Below are 19,191 nucleotides of genomic sequence, written 5' to 3'. Positions count from 1 at the left end.
TCTCGAAAATGTAAATATTGATCCATTTCAAAAAATACGAATAAATTAAGATTTTAAATTCCTGTAACCGGTATAATTAAGTCAGAAAATAATTATTCGCTTTAAAAAAGTACAAAAAGGAACTATACAGGTTGTAATAAAAGAGTATCGAAATGGAAACGTGCGATAAAAGAATATACATAATTTAAATAGCGCTCATAGTATGCATAATTAAATTGTGAATATGTAGACTGTTAAATTTAAATAATAAGTATATAAGAACTTGTTAAAATGCACGTCGTGTATAATTGTATCATCTGTTTGATCGTGGAACGGTCCAATATATACCTACCTGAATACTTCAATTTCGTATCTTTCTCGCAGTACTTTGTGTTAGACTCGAATCGCAGAAATTTCTCGTGTCCCGAACTCGATACTTTTTAATTAAAAACTGTGCCTTTAGCTCCGCGAAGCCAATAAATTTCTCGTCGTTCCGATGAAAATTATTCGCGTGGAACGGTAAAAAGAAGTTGTCCGTCGGTGGAAAATTGTCGCGATCAGGCGTAATTAACTTTTCAAAGTTCGAGAACTTACGGTGGACATTAAATATGTATTAGCACTGAACTTAAGCATACAGTTGAAATTTCATATTAAAGTGTTAACAAAAATCTTTCGGAGTCCAAAGTTCGAAACATTCGTGAGAGAAAACAAACTTTTGAACTTTGTTTGACTTGCTTGATTAGAAAAATTGTTGACGCGTTAATGGTAGCTGAAGATTTAAATAAAGTAAATGAAGGAGTAAGGTTATGATACGCCAAATGTATGGTATAGTATGTTATAGTATATTATACAGTGTAGTTAGGTATAGTGTGTACATACATTTTGGTATATAATAGTATGTTACTCATACAGTATGAATAGGGCATGTAGGTACACATATAATGTGCATATGTAAAGTTATACTATATGTATGTTAGCGTCAACGTATTTTGGAGGGTTGTCGGGGGCAATTAGCCTGTGCTATTTTGCCTTTGGACGATTTATGATAGGGATAGCCTGCGTGAGGTCTAAGCGAAAGGTCGTTTATGAGAGTCCAAGTGTGGCGATAGATGATGGCTATTGACTTGGAATCGTATAGTCATCAGATGTCATAGGATTGCTTGCTTTGTTAGCTTCTGAGATTGTAGAAAAGGATAGATAGTTTGTTATTGCATTGCTTAGTCGAATAGGGACGTTGTTCCTGGAGGATCTGGCCACGTAGTGGGGAGGCAGGAATGCCTTTGGTAAGAGGACTGAGTTTGACCTCTCGGCACTTACCCCAGCACCTTGATTGGAAACGCATCTCTTTTGACAAAGTATCTAGCATGTATATATAACACATCACTCCCAGTATTCTACACACTATAATATAATATCTCATATTTCAATATAGTATATCTGCTATACGAACACATATGTATATGCTAGTATAGTATATGATATGATACATTATACAATACATATATTCTAATATTTTGAAGTACTCAGTATTGTATTATACCTTATAGTTCGGTATACTATACATACAGTACGTTGCTACATATTGCAGTTAATTATTAAAGTACCTTATATGTATATAATTCTATAGTGCGTGTAATATAAATTATACTATATACATACGTGTAATATAAATATATTACAGTACGCTTTACGATATCCCATATTATCAATATACACGTAATGTGCAATTATAATGTAACGAACGACACATATGTACCAGCTAAAAAGTGTCAGTCCTCAGTGACGAATCATAACATTTAAGAGGTTAAATTGACTCATGCACTTTTCCCTCATCAAAATGTCATCACCGCCAGTGGAAACTAGCTCGCGCAACTTTCATCTTCCGCAGATCAGCACCCCTTCGATATAAAAGATTTCGAGCAGCTTTCGACCTGTCGACGCCGGCAGCACGCAAAACTTACTCACCCCCGTCGATAATGGACGCGACGGGGTGAGCAAGGGTGGTATCTCGTAGCTGGTGGATCGTAACGACCGAACGTAATTAGCTTTTTGAGGGGCGAAAAGCGAACTGGTGCTCCCTTTCACCATGAAAGAAGAAGACGTCACTCGCAGATTATCTCAGTGGTAAATTAACCCGGTATGGGGTGGTATCGTTCATCTTCCACCGACGCCGTCGTCGACGTACCGGTGGCGTCTCGAACACGAGTCGACCCACCTTCAGATACCGGCATCGAGTTTTCGACGCTCGATTCAGGACGAAACTACCACGGAAGTTGAAAGTTCGTTGGATGAGCAAAGAGAATATTCTCTTGGTGAATAAATGAAGGATGTCGAGGAGGGGCATGTCTTCCGGCGGACTTTGACACGTCCTCTCCGTTTACGGAGATTTCTGTTCGATCTTTTGATGGGAAATCGATTTTTGCGAGACGGAGTGATTGAGGGGGAAGAATGTTGCGAAAGTTAGGCAGTAATTAATGTTGTTACTTGTTCCGAGCAAAAGGAACAAATAGTTAAAATAAAATTGGCGAGTGGCTCAAGTAACCATTTTGAATTTCCAAATCAAAATTAGGCATTGGAATCAGAAACTTGCCAAAGTGTAATAATGTAAAACTATTTATTACTATGCATATATGTCAATCACATTTTTAGAAATCTTTAGACAATTCAAATTTTTAACTGATAGAAATGTATACAATGATAATGAAGATACGTTATTATTATTAAAAATTCTTCGGTTACACTACAATTGTGAATACATGACCATGTTATTGTTTATTGGTACTGTCAGTTATTTTCATTGTTGTTGTTACTCTATTTGGTTATTGCTATCGTTACTATTAGGTCGAATCATAAGTAACTTCCGTTTTTTTATCAGACATTTATTTCGTTCTCATTAAACAACAAAATTATATTATTTTATTATATGTTCACCACTATTTTCTATAACCTTCTCCCATTTTCCTGGTAGTTTATCAATTCCTTCCTTGTAAAATGTGGTTGGTTTGGACTGGAAGAAGCTTTCAACAGCGTGCCTGACTTGCTCTTCAGAATTGAAGGTTTTTCCATTTAAAAAGTTTTGTAAGGAACAGAAAAGGTGGTAGTCTGTCGGGGCAAGATCTGAGGAGTAAGGTGGATGTGGTAAAACAGACCATCCAAGCTCAAGAATTTTTTCGTGAGTCACCCTTGCTGTATGCGGTCGCGCGTTGTCGTGTAAAAGAATGACATTTCTGCGATTGCCGAGTGCAGGGCGCTTTTCTAGGAGTTTCTCTTGCACTCTTTGCAATTGCTGAATGTATTTATCCGCAGTAATCGTTAAATTTGACTTCAACAACTCGTGGTGACTTATACCTTCATAATCTCACCATACACACAATAAAATCTATTTAGCTGCATCGGAAGTTACTTATGACTCGACCTAATACAACGTTATTGCTAGACTTATTATCATTGCAATTGCTAATTGTAATTTTGTAACCATGTGTACAAACGAAACGAAAAAGGAAACAACTCTTCAAATTTCTGTAATATCAATGTTTTAATATACATACATCTATTGATCGTATCTTTTATGTATGGATCGAAAGGAGGTAGAGACGTACGGACAAAAGCCGCAATTACTTTTTAAACCGGTCTAATATTAAATTGGCGGCTTCAATGAACCACAAAGCAGTCAACGCGTTATCTCTTCCATTTTGGAGGATACACAGAACTTGAAATTGAAGCGTATTCATGCAAACGTCGAAAAATCGGTGAGCGTTTCCACGAGTACACAACGATTAGCGGACAGCGAGGAGGAGGAGGATGCGAAAACAACGCTCGAGAGCGCGACCGAACAGAAGCGTTAAATTTTCATTAACGAAAATTACGAAGCTGGCCGCGCCGCCTGGCCGCTGATAGTTCCAGCAATTATTTTAACCGTGGCCTGTATAAATCAGCTGGCCGAACCAAATGAACCCTGAATAGCAGCCTGCGTCGAATAGAGCCGGAGGGATATGTCCGCGGAACACCGGCTCGGTCTCGTAATTAAAAACGAGAAAAAACGTTTAATGGCTTCCTCGTTTCACCTAGCAATTTGTCTCGGCCACGATAAAGTCATACTCACCGATTCGTCAGAAACTGGCTCCGTTACCCTCCGCGGATATAAAATTACTTAATGCGCTTGGAACGTTCCACTTTGGCTCCAACCACCCTCTCTTCTTTTTTGTATGTTTGAGTGGGTTCGTGTGGGGTGATTGATGATTTTACGTGGTTGTATTTAGAATGAGTTATTAATGTGTTGCGACAGTTTGGTTGGATTGCTTGCATTAAGAATTTGTATAAATTACTATGTTTTATTATAAATTGTTGGGTTGTTACAGAAAGAATTTTTATAAATTATGCCATTTCATATTTCGCACTAAATATTTGAAATTGTTTGTGTAGAAATATAGAAATTATGGGATTTAGCCATTTGGAAGGTTGGAAGTGTAGAAATGTTAAATTATCGATATCCAAACTTTAAATAAAAGTTTAAAAGTTCAGAATACAGGAGCCTATTTTTAAAATTTCAAGAAACATTTATTCATAGCTACAATATTAGCCCTTTTATCTACTAAACCTTGCATAAAATTCAGCTGTGTTACAACGACCCGGGTTTGTTATATTTCATCTTTAAATTATGCCGGGAACATAACTCCATAATGTAATGCAAAGATTTAATGAGAAAGTCGCTGTCATAAATTCTTTTAAATAATTTGCATTTTAAACTCGAATTAATACTAAATTACATTCTATATGTACTAAAGTATTTAAATTAGTATTTATAATAATTTTGAAGTAGCTTTTTTAAAAAACTGTTTTGTAAATCTTCCGGTACCACTTTCATCCCCCAGGCGACACGATAGTACGAGGTACGTGACAACTATAATAATCATAACTTAACATGTTAATTACGCCATACCAGTGCATAAATTCATTTGGAAGAATGAATACCTGTCGGAGATTTTTTTATTTCGAACACCGCAGGCAGCGGGAATATTTATGAATATTTTTATATATATAAGCCACGACGCGAAATTCAACCGGGAGAAAAAAAATTCTTCATTTTATTTGTCATAATGGCTGTTCCATTTTCGTTCACCATCATCCCGTTTAATCCAATTCGCGATGAAACCGTGACTCGACCGCAACCGAAATATTTCCATTTAAATCGGATCGTTGATACGATATCTTCGGAATCTGTGTTAATACCTATGTTACAGGACTGTCGGGTTTTCAACAGTTCTGTTTTTTCGTATTGCCGCGAACATTTGGGAAAATTGGAGCTCCATTTGTAACGAATCGCGTGTTTTTGAAATTCAGAATCAGATAACGTCCGAGCATTCTCTACAATTCGCTTGTGAATATTTGCACTGTGTATTTTTATTTTCCACACGGTTCCTTTTTTTAATTAAAAGTTATTTGGAGGATGATAGTGAAGAATTGTAAATGTTTGATGTGTAATACTGTTTTTATTTGTTGTGTGTTAAAAGACATTCTACGGATAATTTAGTTTATAGAAATTTTTACGCTTAATACACGTGATGTTGCGATGGGTTATGTTAATATGTATATATTTCCACGCGCTGTATTACTATGCATTAAATTACTATCCGTTGTGTTACTTCGCGTTGCATTAACACGCATTAAATTATTCGTTGTATTCCTATATATTGTATTACTACACATTATTCTATCACGCATTAAATTACCATATGTTGAATTACCACGCGTTTAATTGCCACGCGATAAATGACCACGCGTTGAATTACTACGCGCTGAATTACACATACAATTAATGTGTGTTAAACTATCAAGCGCTGAATTACCACGTGCTGAATTATCATGCGCCGAAATTACCACGCGCTGAATTATCACGCGCTAAAATTTCATGCGTTGAATTATCATGCGTTGAATTACCACGCGTTGAATTACCAAGCGGTGAATTACCACACGTTGAATAACCACACGTGGAATTATCACGAGTTAAATTACCACGTGGTAAATTATCATGCGCTGAAATATCATGCGTTGAATTATCACGCGTTGAATTACCACGCATTAAATTACCAAGCGTTGAATAACCACGTGTGGAATTATCACGCGTTAAATTACGACGTGGTAAATTATCACGCACTAAATGACCACGCGTTAAGTTACTACACGCTGTATAACTACCCACTATATTACTATGCGTTGTATAACCACTCGCTGTATTACTGCGCGTTAATTTACTGTGTGTTACATTACTTCGTGTTATATTACGACGTGTTGAATTATCACGTACTGCATTTTACTAACCAATATATTACCACTAAACACTACATCAACATGTATTAATAGAAACTCGATTTATGTTAATAACGCAATCGTAATGTACAATCAAAAAATACACTTAAAAGCGTCTTTGTATATACTTAATATTACATACGTATATACTCTCGTGCTAATATATATATATACTTAATAATATATTTTAAAATACTTTAAAAGTGTCTAAATAGACATAAATTTTATACTAATTCCGTAACACCTCAATTAAAAACTTTGAATTTCAAAGAGCGAAACTATCAGAATCTGTATAGCATTCAATATTGTACAATATTAGAGTAACATCGTTTGCATTATGAAATTTGATATATCAACCTAAAATAAATATAAGAAGAAGGATATATCTCTATATACTAATGTACTTTAATAAATTCTGCAATTTAAGAGAAATCAGAATATAATAGGATCAATTTTAATAAAATATTCTTGCGCAGCTTAAGCCGAAAGCTTCTTATTATAAAATTCTAATTACTTTCGTTAATCCCAATGGTTAATGAATATTCAAGAAGAAAAGAATATGAGTAATAAATTTGGCATATTAATTTGCTTTCTGATTTTTATTCCCGATATTCCTGCAATCTCCAGCTTCCCAGTTAGTTGCAGGTTTTGCTAATAAAAGTTTCACATAAAGTTTAAAATAACACTTTCCAGAATAAAAGTTAATCCACGTAAACGAAAAAACTTTCTTTAACGTTAAATTACCAAGCTTTTTAAATTTCTCTTAAGATTGCGTTTATAAAAACTTGAAAGTGAGTGGTTATCTGAAATCTTCTATGAAAAAATTTTTGTACCAATATTTTTCCGTAATTATTTATTGACTTCTATTTTTATTTGCAATTTTAATAATCCCCGCATTTTTCGAAAAACATTGTTGTGCCTCTAGTGGAATTTTATTATAAAAGAAACAAAAATGGCAGAGTACAAGATTGTTTTATATTCCAGGAAGTAATATCGCGAAAGAGTGACGGGAGTACCCTCTCTCTTTTGTATTATTTTTCAAAGGAAACGAAATCGTTTGAAAGGATATGTGTTTCGATTATTTTGTCAGTGTCACGGATCGGAATGCAGTGTTCTCGTTTTTCGCTCTTCAATAAATTCGCGATACGCCCGGCTTTTGTTTAACACCGAATTGTTTGTTTCACTGAATCATCCATGAAGTTCGCTCGTCTTTGATGAAATAGTATTTTATTTATCTCCTGGTATGCTTTGTTTCAGTTCACAAATTGTTGACAGCATACGTGACAACGTTATACCGCTATAACTCGACCTTTATTTCAATACCAATATCGTAGTTTTTCACTATTCAGTCATTTTTTATATTAAACAGTGACAGCACACGTATTCCTCTCATAATAGCGTAAAATTTTATGAATAACTGTAACGGTGATAGATAGTCATTTTCGTAGTTTGAGAATTTGAAAATTTAAAGGTGCGCTATTTTCAAATATGTATCATTTTATATAAAAAATATACACGAAAAAACTGTAAAATATATTAACGAAGAAAGGAAAGCCTGAATATAGTCAAACAGTTGAAAAAAAAATTTTATATTTCTTAAAAATTCCACATAATCAATTGTCCACACAAAGAAGAAAACCAAATTGCATATAATACAAGCGGATCAAATCAATCAAAATTAAATACCCAATCACCACGATAATCAAATTAAAAATTTTAATCGATATTATTACTCGACATAATCTACATGATTAATATCGTTTTTAAATTCTTAGTAAAAAAATTTGCAGTTCACATATTTTGAGATTCAGGAACATAAATTAACTTGCAGTTAATTACAGTCATTGTTTTCGGTCAAACCGTAATTTGATTTATAGATCGTATTATGACTTTTCACCTTGAGTTAACAAGAAATTGGAACAATTAAAACCCCATAGATTCTTGACTTCTTCAATTAACTCGGTTTCCTCCTACATTTCAATTGAACTTGCAAAATAGAACGTTAAAATTCAATTAAAACAGTCCTCCAGCCCGTTTTCTCCGTCTCTGCTCGTTCATTTTCGCCCATTTCGTTTCATCGCCGCGATTTGCTCGCGAAACTGTTCTTCGCACTCGACCAGCGATGTGAAAATTTGATTTTCAGCGATTCGTCACGAGCGACGCTGGTCGTCGCGGCGCCACGCTCGATTTACGAGGATTACAGACCGCTTATTGCTGTGCACACCCCCTCTATGGGGGTGCAAACGAGCGTGGCCCAATTCGATCCGTTGTCGTCGTATTAACGCTTTCCGACTGGACGTCGGCGTCTACGACGATCGCCATAGCCGAAAATATCGTAAAACTGCATCAGTTACATTGTTCGTTCCGTCACACACATTTCTAACTTTACATTTGCAAAATTTTATCTATTTGTAGCGATTAATCATTCATCTTTTTAATTTCTTTAATACTGAAGCTACCAATGCATACTTATACTGAAATTAAAAATGAAGTTGAAAAATAAATGATCAGAAAATAGAACATAAATTATTATACACATCAGTTCAGAAAAAGTTGAGAAAAATTAACATAGATTTCAAGAAAATTAATTTGACAGATTCTGTAATTTAAAATTAGAAATTTTTAAAACTGTCATTTGATTTTGGCAGGTTTAATGTTACCACCTTGAGAGAGTTTATTGACGATTGAAGTTCTACAATTTAATAAAATATTTTGAGGAGATAGAATGCAAATTTTTTCCAAATCAGGGTAAAAGTTATACTTTACAATTATATTATATCGTTAGTGTAATACTAATAGTAATTTAGTATTATACTAATAATTTTACAAATTTTATAAATTTTATAAATTAAAATTTCATACTTTTATGCATTTTACGAATGAGTTATTAATATACTAATAAGTTTAAAACAACAATAATTCACGTTCCAATTCAATCTATTGAAATCAAAGTGACAAGCAATTTAAGTTTAAAACGACAATTCAATTTCATTTGATGTAATTCAATCTAACTTCATTTAACTTAGTGTAATTTAATTAAATTTGATGTCATTTTATTGCGTTTTTCAATTTTTAGTGAAAATTTCATACGTGTTACAAAATGATTCTAACATTACAAAATTATTATGATACTGAAATAATACTTTATTAATAATAATAGTATTATTAAGTATGAGTGTTAGTAGCTTTAATGCAAGTTAATCAAATTTGAGACCTTTTAGATATATTTTATTTAATATTTGACTAAACAAAATAGAATATTAAATATTACGAACAATTTTTTAGTAAAAAATCACTCACACATTTGAGTTTAAAGAATTGAATAAAAATTATACATAAAATTAAAATTTTGTAATTTCAGATCTGAAATTTGAATAATTGCATTTCTTTTTTATACTGAACCTTTGCGGTTCCAATGGCGTCTTTTTTGCATAATCAAGTATTTACGTAAACCAAAATAGGATAGTGAATGAACCTTAGTGTTAATTTACCGTACAATCTAAATTACTAAGAATATAATTTTTTAAGTCGTGCAGTGTTTTCATAAACACATAATGTTATCACATATTTAATATTTATAAACTGTAATGCTATGATACAATATTCTTTTAATGTCACAATGAGAGAAATATAAGACTAATAATTGAATAATAATTAAAATAAAATTGAAACTTACCGTTTTCTTTAGACGAGATATGGGGGACATGTTCAGACCAGCGATGATAGCCATTAGAGAGTTAAAATTACCGATGTTGAAGCATTCTCGAGCTGTTTCAATCCAGTATTCAACCACCCGAACGCGTTGTTTCTTTTTTGCATGCTATAAAACAACAAATGCAATGTTTCATTCATAATAATCATCATTAATAATATACCGAATGAAAATGAGCGATGAAACGAATTATAAATAATACAAATTTCATAATATTTTCGTGACTATATTTTTATAAATTAAAATTTTCTTAATCAAAAGTTTAGCTGTAATCATTAGTTAAAAACGTTAATCATTAAAAATTTTTTAAATCTTTTTTTCATTTTTCATAAATATAAAATGAAATAGAATTTAGTGAAATTTTTGTGACTTCATCATATAATTAATATCACATTTGTTTGCGTTTACATTTTAAGATTGCATCAAACTTATTATACATATTTATTCTCAATGCAAATCATGAATTTGAAATATTTAAAATTACCTTGCATACTTCAGTTGCTACGAAATAGCTCAGTCTATTAAACCATTGGACGTACGATTCTAGATTACGCGTTTTCTTCATGTCCTTAAAAGATGTTTCTAGGTGCGGAGATTCCTGTGCAAAAAATCAAGGTTTATGATTAACTTGAAATTCTTACAAATACTTTTCTACAAATTCACAGCATCTATAGACTTCAACCCATGAGTTGGTGAAGAGTTTGACCCAAAGCAAACGGTGTTACGCCTATCCTCACCGCGAACACATCATGAACGCATAACTACGTCACGCAAGTCGTACTACCTCACTCACTTTTGAGATGTGTGCTGACTGTCACTTCTTTTGGTCTAATTAACATGCGAGCCAATTGCTTCCTCCGAAAATACGTGTGAGAGTAGGCATTCATTTTTTCATTCTGACCAATTGACCATAGCTCTCCTGAACACCCGGGTCAGCCTCTTCGTGCGCCAACTCATGAGTTGACATCGGTACATCAATTTTCTTGAGATTTGTCATCACATAACAGTGTATCTATGCGTGCGTGTATGAGTGATATATGAAGAATATGTATGAATAAAGTGCGTTGTATTTTCTGGTATTATTTTACATTAAATTTCAAATTTCTGAATTGCTTTAAATTTCCTTGTACCTACCCGTACATTTCAGGTCCTAACTTTATCTTAAACAATATTTTGCCGTATTTACATCAAACAAATTTTTCCTTATTTTGGGGGATCCTTTTTTCTTTAAATTCGTGTTCGAAGATTGGTTTCCTGGATTGAAGTTTGCCTCGATCCAGAACGAAAGAGAGCATGGGCACGTACCTTGGCGAATGCTTGGACGAATTCTTCAGGGCCGATGTAAGAGAGCCTCTCGAGTTCCACGTGGGTCAATTGCTGCGCCAGTACCGTGGCCGAGGGACACAGCTCGGTGATGTCCACCTGAAAAACGAGGTGACAGTTCCATTCGGTTAAAGCGTCGAAGAAAGCTTCCTCGGGAAATCGTACAGGGAAGAACCGTAGGAACAGGGCTGGTTGGTACAAGAGGGTGAAACGAAGGAACCAGAGACGTCAACGGAGGAACTCGATTCATGGGAAACGCGTGGAAGACAGAAAACGGAAGTAGAGAACGTGCGGGGCGTCGCGACGCCTAGCCTCTTCTTTTCCTTTCCAATTTCACGTTCTCGTGCTTCGTCGAGCAAATTCAAGCGGGTTCTTATCTGCGTCGACCGCAGTTTCAAAGTGGTTCGGGCAGCGTCGCGACGCCCTCGGACGCGTCGATAAAGATCTGGTGACTGGCATTATGTACGGTATCGTCTCGTTCATGAATTCGCCTCGACATAAAATGCCGTACACGCTCGTAATACCAGGCGATTCCGCCGCGTGTCCGCCATGATTTTCTATGATCTTTATTTCGAGATGCTTTGATATTTATCGCGGCTTTTCGTATCTCTTGTGCCCATTGAATATACAATGGAGGCCAACTACTTGGGATAGCTTTGGAATTCAGAAAAAAATGGAATCGAGTTATTATGAAAATTTATTCGTATATTAACGAACAATATACTATTATTATTATTATTATACTATTATACTATTATTAAGTATTATTAGTAATAGGTTTATATTATTAATGAACAATTTCTAATATGCGATAACGATTATGCTATGGCGATCATAATGTATCGCAATGGTGCAGATTGTGTAACATAATGTTAGCGGAATTTCATACTTAAATATATTTTTAGGCGTTTTTAATAGTTTGTTACGCTCTACCATTGAAATAGTAGATAAGTACTTAAAGCTATATAAAATTAACATTTTTAGTTCGAACTAAATAAAATAAATATCACAGATATAATATAAGGAAGGAAAAAGGCAGATGAAGTATTTTATGTATTCCCATTTTTATTATTTGTAATAGCAAATTAGTAATCAATTAGTAATTGTATGTCACAATTAAGACGCGCATTCTGTGTTGTAAAAAATACACTGCTCAAAAGAAATATGGCATAGAAAAAATTTAGGCAAAAATTGGCCAAATTCGACTGATGATAACTCCGTGAAAAATCATCGCAAAGTTATGCTCTTTTTTTTAAATTAAAGGTTGAGATCTCTACTTTAAGACCCTGTAGTTTGATTTTAGATTTGATGCATCCCTACCACAATAACACCGTAAATGTGAGGTCATGTTTGCAATATTGAAAATTACAAAGTTTGACGAAATGCATGGACTTGCCACATTTTTTTGGGGCGATACTGTTTACAGCAGCAGAAAGTACAAACCTTTATCTTTAATTTCCAGTATGTGAAAAACCGCTACCATTTTTTTCTGCAAAGATACAGAACTTTAAAGAAACCCTTGCATTTATGGCATATACCGCCGGCATTAGCATTACCCGATATGCACCTCGGAGAGGTTGCTGGACAGATTTTGCGCATCATATGCCTCTGACAAGAGCCTTTCTTTGTGTGTATTTGTGTATGAGTATCTGTGTGTCTGTATGTTTGAATTCTAATAACGCGTGTTTCCACCGCGTTGTTGAATTATCCCTTGCAGTCGATTACTCATGTTAATGCAAGCCCTAATTTCTTCCTGTGGAATGTCATTCCAAATTTCAGTTAAGACTTGCGATAGATCTTACAGATTGGTAGGTTGTCTTGTTAAATTTCTATAGGGTTCAAATTTGGACTTACTGCAGAATATGGAAGCAATCAAATTGAATTGGGACTGCCAAATTCGAGAATGATTCTCAACGAGGCTTCTCGACGATAATTCATACACACACACAGATTCTCACACACAAATACACACAGAAAAGGCTCCTGTCAGAGCCATATAATGTGCAAAATCTGTCCAGCAACCTCTCCGACCTGCACATCGGGTAATGCTAATGCCGGCGGTATATGCCATAAATGCAAGGGTTTCTTTAAAGTTCTGTATCTTTGCAGAAAAAAATGGTAGCGGTTTTTCACATACTGGAAATTAAAGATAAAGGTTTGTACTTTCTGCTGCTGTAAACAGTATCGCCCCAAAAAAATGTGGCAAGTCCATGCATTTCGTCAAACTTTGTAATTTTCAATATTGCAAACATGACCTCACATTTACGGTGTTATTGTGGTAGGGATGCATCAAATCTAAAATCAAACTACAGGGTCATAAAGTAGAGATCTCAACCTTTAATTTAAAAAAAAGAACATAACTTTGCGATGATTTTTCACGGAGTTATCATCAGTCGAATTTGGCCAATTTTTGCCTAAAATTTTTCTATGCCATATTTCTTTTGAGCAGTGTATATAAATCAAAAAGAAACTCCTAAAAATGGAGATTTTTTTGAGTTCTATCACTATCAATGACAGATGGTGCTGTGTATATGGTAATTCATTTTACTAAAAACTCTAATTATAGTTATTATTATTTTGAAAAGAGAGCAATCTTTGAGGTAGTATATATAAATTTAAAATTTCATATTCGAAGGTCTAAACTAGTAAATTGTTATACTTGTTATTTTTAATAAAATTGAATGAACGATTATTAATAGAGACGTTGATAATATTAATATGATTTTAAATCAAAATTAACAAGGTTTCGATATGAAATAAAAAATTTGTTCCTCTTTGGTTAATATTGTACTCAAGATTAATTTTGAAAGTAAATATAATTGAAAATTGATTCTCAGTTCAAATTCATCGATTCTATTCACATATTTTATAGACTTAATTTGAAATTTAGGTCATAAAATAATTTACAAGCTCCTTGTGACCGTGAACTATTTAAATAATTCCTTAAATAATTGTTAATTCATAATTAATTTATAATTGTTTGAAGAATTGTTAATGAGATCAGAAATTAATATATGTACAAAATTGAACTCTGGGTTAACAATTTTCAAGTGCAAGTTTTTAATGAAATGAATACAAACTTTTAAAATATTTAGAAAAACTGATGTTCATCAATATTTATAGTTTCCAAACATCAAATATTAAAATTTCAGGTTTAATTAAGTTTACTTTGCGATTTCTAAATATCGAAATTTGAGCTTTGACGAAATTTAATACGCAGACATTTAAATATCGATGACTGAGTTGTAGTTAAAAATTCCAACATATTGAGGACTGAGTTTTAATTAAATTTTTAAATTCGACGTCCAATAAATGCTCTCTATATAAGTCAAATTAGCAGAACTCGCATATCGCGAATTAAATCAATATTATGCAATTTAAAGTATTAAATAAATGTGGTTGAAAAACAGATTTTCAGAAATTGGGAGACTTCGTAATTTAGGAAATTAAAAATTTCAATCAATTGGAAATTTTCAATTTCATTTATAGATTGTGTAAGTTGCAAGTTTACAAGTTTAGATATTTGGAAATTTGAACATTTTGTATTTTGGAAATTTGACGATTTGGAAATGTGTGAGGTTGATATTTGTAAAGTGAAGGATATGAAAATTTCAAATTTACAAATTTGGTCATTTTGGAATTTAACAATTTGAATACTTGAAAATTTAGGGACTTGACTATTCAGTATTTTGTAAATTTCATAAATTGTAGATTTGGAGATTCTGAAATTTAAAAAGAAATTTGAAAATTTTGAGATTTAGGGGGATGAAAATTTCAAGTATCTTCGAAAAAATAAATCTACCTAATACGTTAACTGTCATTCTGAAACAGTAGAAAATTTCATTAGATAATGTAGAATAGGAGGGTGAAGGAGAAAAAACATGGATGCTTTATAACAAAAAAATTAACAATATATATTTAAGAACACACACAAAAACACACACAAAGGAACAACACTTCGGACGGCACTGCTTTCCACCGAAGTTACTCGCAGGAGCGCAAAGCTACGATTGCCCCGCAAGCATTTCGCACACGCCAAGCGTCATTAAACAAAAAACGATTGCTAGTTAATGGAAAAAAACCATGATACCGGTTACCCTCGTGGAAAAAACCCTACAACAATATTTTTATTTTTAACAAATCTCACTAAATATATTCACAATACTGTAATATTTACTATGCATAGCCCAAGTAGATAATATGAGTAAATAGGTGAATAGGTGATAATAAGTGAACAAATTTTTAATAATGCAAGTAATAGATCCATATGGAAATTAAAATGTAAGCCATAGACATATATATATATTATATATATTATATTATATATATAACACGTCACTCAATAGGTCTCCGGTCTAACTAAGAAAAACAAATTTTTTTTAGAAATTCCACTTTAATATATATATATATATATATATTAATTTAATATATATATATTAAATATATATATATATATATATATATACATGGTGTGTTCCATAAGTAATGCGAAGGAAATTCCTGAACCGCTCCTGTTGGTCGGAGGGGGATCGGACCACGTGCGTTAGATGCGGGAGACCCTTAGCTTTCCAATGAACTCGGTCCCAGGGCTCTCCGAGCTGTGAAAGGGACAGGACGTTAATTTTCGTGACCCCCTGTTTGGTGACCGTGTCACTGAGAAAATGGAGTCGACGATCGGAACAACGATACGCGATAAAGCTTTCGTGCTAAACTAAACAAATCTCTTGAGGAGACAAATAAAATGATTCATGAGGCTTATGGGGACTCTGTTCTGTGGTATTCACAAGTTTCGAGGTGGTTAAAGACCTTTAAGGAAGGGCGGGAAGAGGTTCGCGACGATCAACGCTCCGGGCGGCCACAAACCAGCAAAACAGTCCGTCAAACAATCCATAAAGAATTTCTTCCTGAAGGATAGACAGTTAACACCGCCTACTAAGTGAATATGCTGGAAAGACTGCGAAAAAGGGTTGTCAGGACGAGAAAACACATCTCCGGTACCTGAATACTGCATCACGACAACGCGCTTTGCTACAACGCGCTGCGAGTACGAGAGTTTTTGACCTAAAACCAAGTGTTAACGCTTCCCCAACCCCCCTATAGTCCTGACCTGGCACCGGCAGACTTTTTCTTGTTCCCCCGGATCAAGACACCCCTGAAAGGAACGCGTTTCTCGTCCGTACAAGACATTCAAGCGGCCGTGACCGAGGCCCTAAAAGCAGTTCCGGAAAACGCATTCCAGGAAGCGTACCGTTTATGGCAGCGTCGCTGGCAAAAATGTGTAGATGTCCAAGGGCAGTACTTTGAAGAATTTTAAGTATTTGTAAGAATTGATACAATAAATTCCTTTAAAAAAAATACTTCGCATTACTTATGGAACACACCATGTATATGACGTTTAAGTGTTAAAGGCAGTGTTAGATACAGTCAAGGTGTTCAAGCTATCAAAGAAAGGAATATTGCTCGTTGCAGAAGAAACTGAGTCAAAGGCTATGATTTTCAACTATATGTGCCATGTTCATCAACAATCACTGCAAGGGTGTACACGCATATGTACGTTCAATGCCACTGCAATTATTTATGCCTATTGTAAGCACGGCTGTGAATGAAAGGAACAAGTCCAGCAGACATTTCAATTTGAATCGAACGTTCGACCATTCATACCCGCCTCCTTGTTGGGTAGAACTACCTCTGGAAAATTTATATTTTCTCGCTCAACTTGTCCCTCGAAATAACAGGGGTGATACACTGCGTCGTAGCAAAAACTGACCCATATCACTGTGCTCTACCAGCTTGAAAAACGATCAGATCTCGTCGTCCAACGTCTTCTCTATTATTCATGTTTTTATTGCCTCTTGTTCTCCGCTTCGTTTGTTTTGACTTTTAAGCGGAATATTGCTTCGGGAGCTATGCTCTACAAGATTTTATTGTAGAGCAATTCTTGTCGATTAAAAAATGGTACTGGTGTGAATAAAAAAATATATGATCCGTTTATTATGACAATCTTCCATTTGTCAGTTGTCTGTTTTTAATTGCAACATGTATCACTTGATGTTAACTATCGTTAATAGCATTTTGGATTACTTTGAATTAGCTTTTTTAAATTTCATGAGAAATCTAGTTGTTAATTTTGAAAGTGGTTTAAAGCTATTCTTGATATAAAAGCACATATTATTATACAGGTGTATTAAAATGTTTTTTGAACATCATAATTTAATCGTACGAATATATGAATTAAATAAGCGAAAATTTTTTGAAAGATTAGATTGAATCCGGCAAAGGATAAATTAGGAAGTGTCTACTGTATAATTATTTGAGTCAGAAATTGTAATTGCAAACAGTTTTCGTATATTTCGTTGAAACGTTCAAAAACAGCCGGCTAATTATGGTAACACGAGCAATTACTTTCGCGTAATCTGACCGTGCTAATTGCTACTTTTAGCTGTTCGTAATTCCTTAATGCAGACGAGGAAAAAGTGTCAAAATCTCCGTTGAAAGAATAATTAATCTCCATCTGCGTGACGTCTGCTGTAATTCTAATTCATTCCCTTTTGAATGAAAGAGATTTAACTGGGAACTTGTTTCCACTCATTCCAATTAATTACGAGGGTATTATGTTCTGAAACTTTCATTTGTACGACATTTTATTTTGAATAAATTTATTAAACCTTTATTTGAGAAATTTAATTAAATCTGATATATTATTTTGTACATTCAAAAATCAAAAGTGTGTACTTCATTTTCATTTTGAATTTTTTCAAAATAAAATATTATTTAAAACATTTTTGCTATTATATATATTATGCTTCATATACATAAACATGAACATGTACACGTACATACAGGAGAAGAAATGAAGAAGTGAAAAAACGAACAATTTAAGTAGAAGTTTAATTTCGAAAGCATTCAAAAAAGAACCATTCTGATGAATAAGCAAAATCACAAATATCACTGTTATCATCTTCTCATAAATAAAAGTGCAGTACGATAAAGTTTCCATATTCTTAGATTTGACTTTACTAACATTTCGAATGATGGATTTCCATGTCAGTTGCAAAGGAACATTCTGTTCCTTTCGCGTGAATTAGAAGTCCGACACTTTGTTCGATTCGATAGTCACGGCCTTTAATACAACGCAGCGTCTTCTTTGAAACCGTCATATCATTTCCCCAATGCGATGAAAGTAAGAACCGTCAGGCTCGAATAAGATCAGCGAACCGTATGATTCGGTTACGAAGGAACGCAGTCTTCGTTTCTTCGAATTAAATCGCCGATCGAATTATCAACGAGCGGAGCCAATCGATAGTAGACCGCGGTACCGATATCGACCAGCTCGTCCGCGACAGTATTGACTAGAACCACTCGCGGCAAACGTTTGATTTACGTGCAAATTCACTCCCCTCATGACGTCGTTCTTTTCTCGCGATAAAAAACAGAAGGGAAGGCAATGACGCGTGAATGGCTCTGTATAGTGAAATAATAGGACCGTATTTTATTTTCAAGACGATGAAAGAATGATGGTACTTGGGACCGACTGAAGATAAAAGACGTGCAATAATTTCACGCTTATTGTATAAAATGGAGTTTTAAACGGTGCATTAAGAAATAAGCCGAACATGGTTTAACCCTTTGCGCTCTTATGTCGAGTATGGCTTGACATCACATTTCTCTTGAATCTTATAAATAATTCAGACAAATAGATTCGTTGAATATTTTCATTTATTTACTATTTATATTAAATGAAAAATTTGTCATATACTGTTGCAATACATTAAATTTGGAACCCCTTTCTATATTTTAAATTCCGGAATTAGTAGGTAATAGAAACTGAGGAGTGCACATATGGTTTGGAGTAATACTTATGACATATCAAT

General features: G+C 34.0%; 1 protein-coding gene across 1 annotated transcript in view; it reads right to left on the bottom strand.

The window, feature by feature from the left end:
* Positions 1-19,191, bottom strand: part of LOC100878748 (uncharacterized) — a 911,930-nt gene that overhangs the window by 20,970 nt on the left and 871,769 nt on the right. Inside the window, exons 8-10 of the mRNA XM_076533672.1 lie at positions 11,303-11,419; positions 10,482-10,595; positions 9,962-10,105 (exon numbers count right to left, since the gene is read on the bottom strand). Coding sequence (XP_076389787.1) covers positions 9,962-10,105; positions 10,482-10,595; positions 11,303-11,419 — 375 coding nt within the window. The remainder of the gene's footprint in view (positions 1-9,961; positions 10,106-10,481; positions 10,596-11,302; positions 11,420-19,191) is intronic.

Source organism: Megachile rotundata, chromosome 7 (assembly GCF_050947335.1).
Source record: "Megachile rotundata isolate GNS110a chromosome 7, iyMegRotu1, whole genome shotgun sequence".
NCBI lineage: Eukaryota > Metazoa > Arthropoda > Insecta > Hymenoptera > Megachilidae > Megachile > Megachile rotundata.
This window is presented reverse-complemented; position numbering and strand designations above follow the sequence as displayed.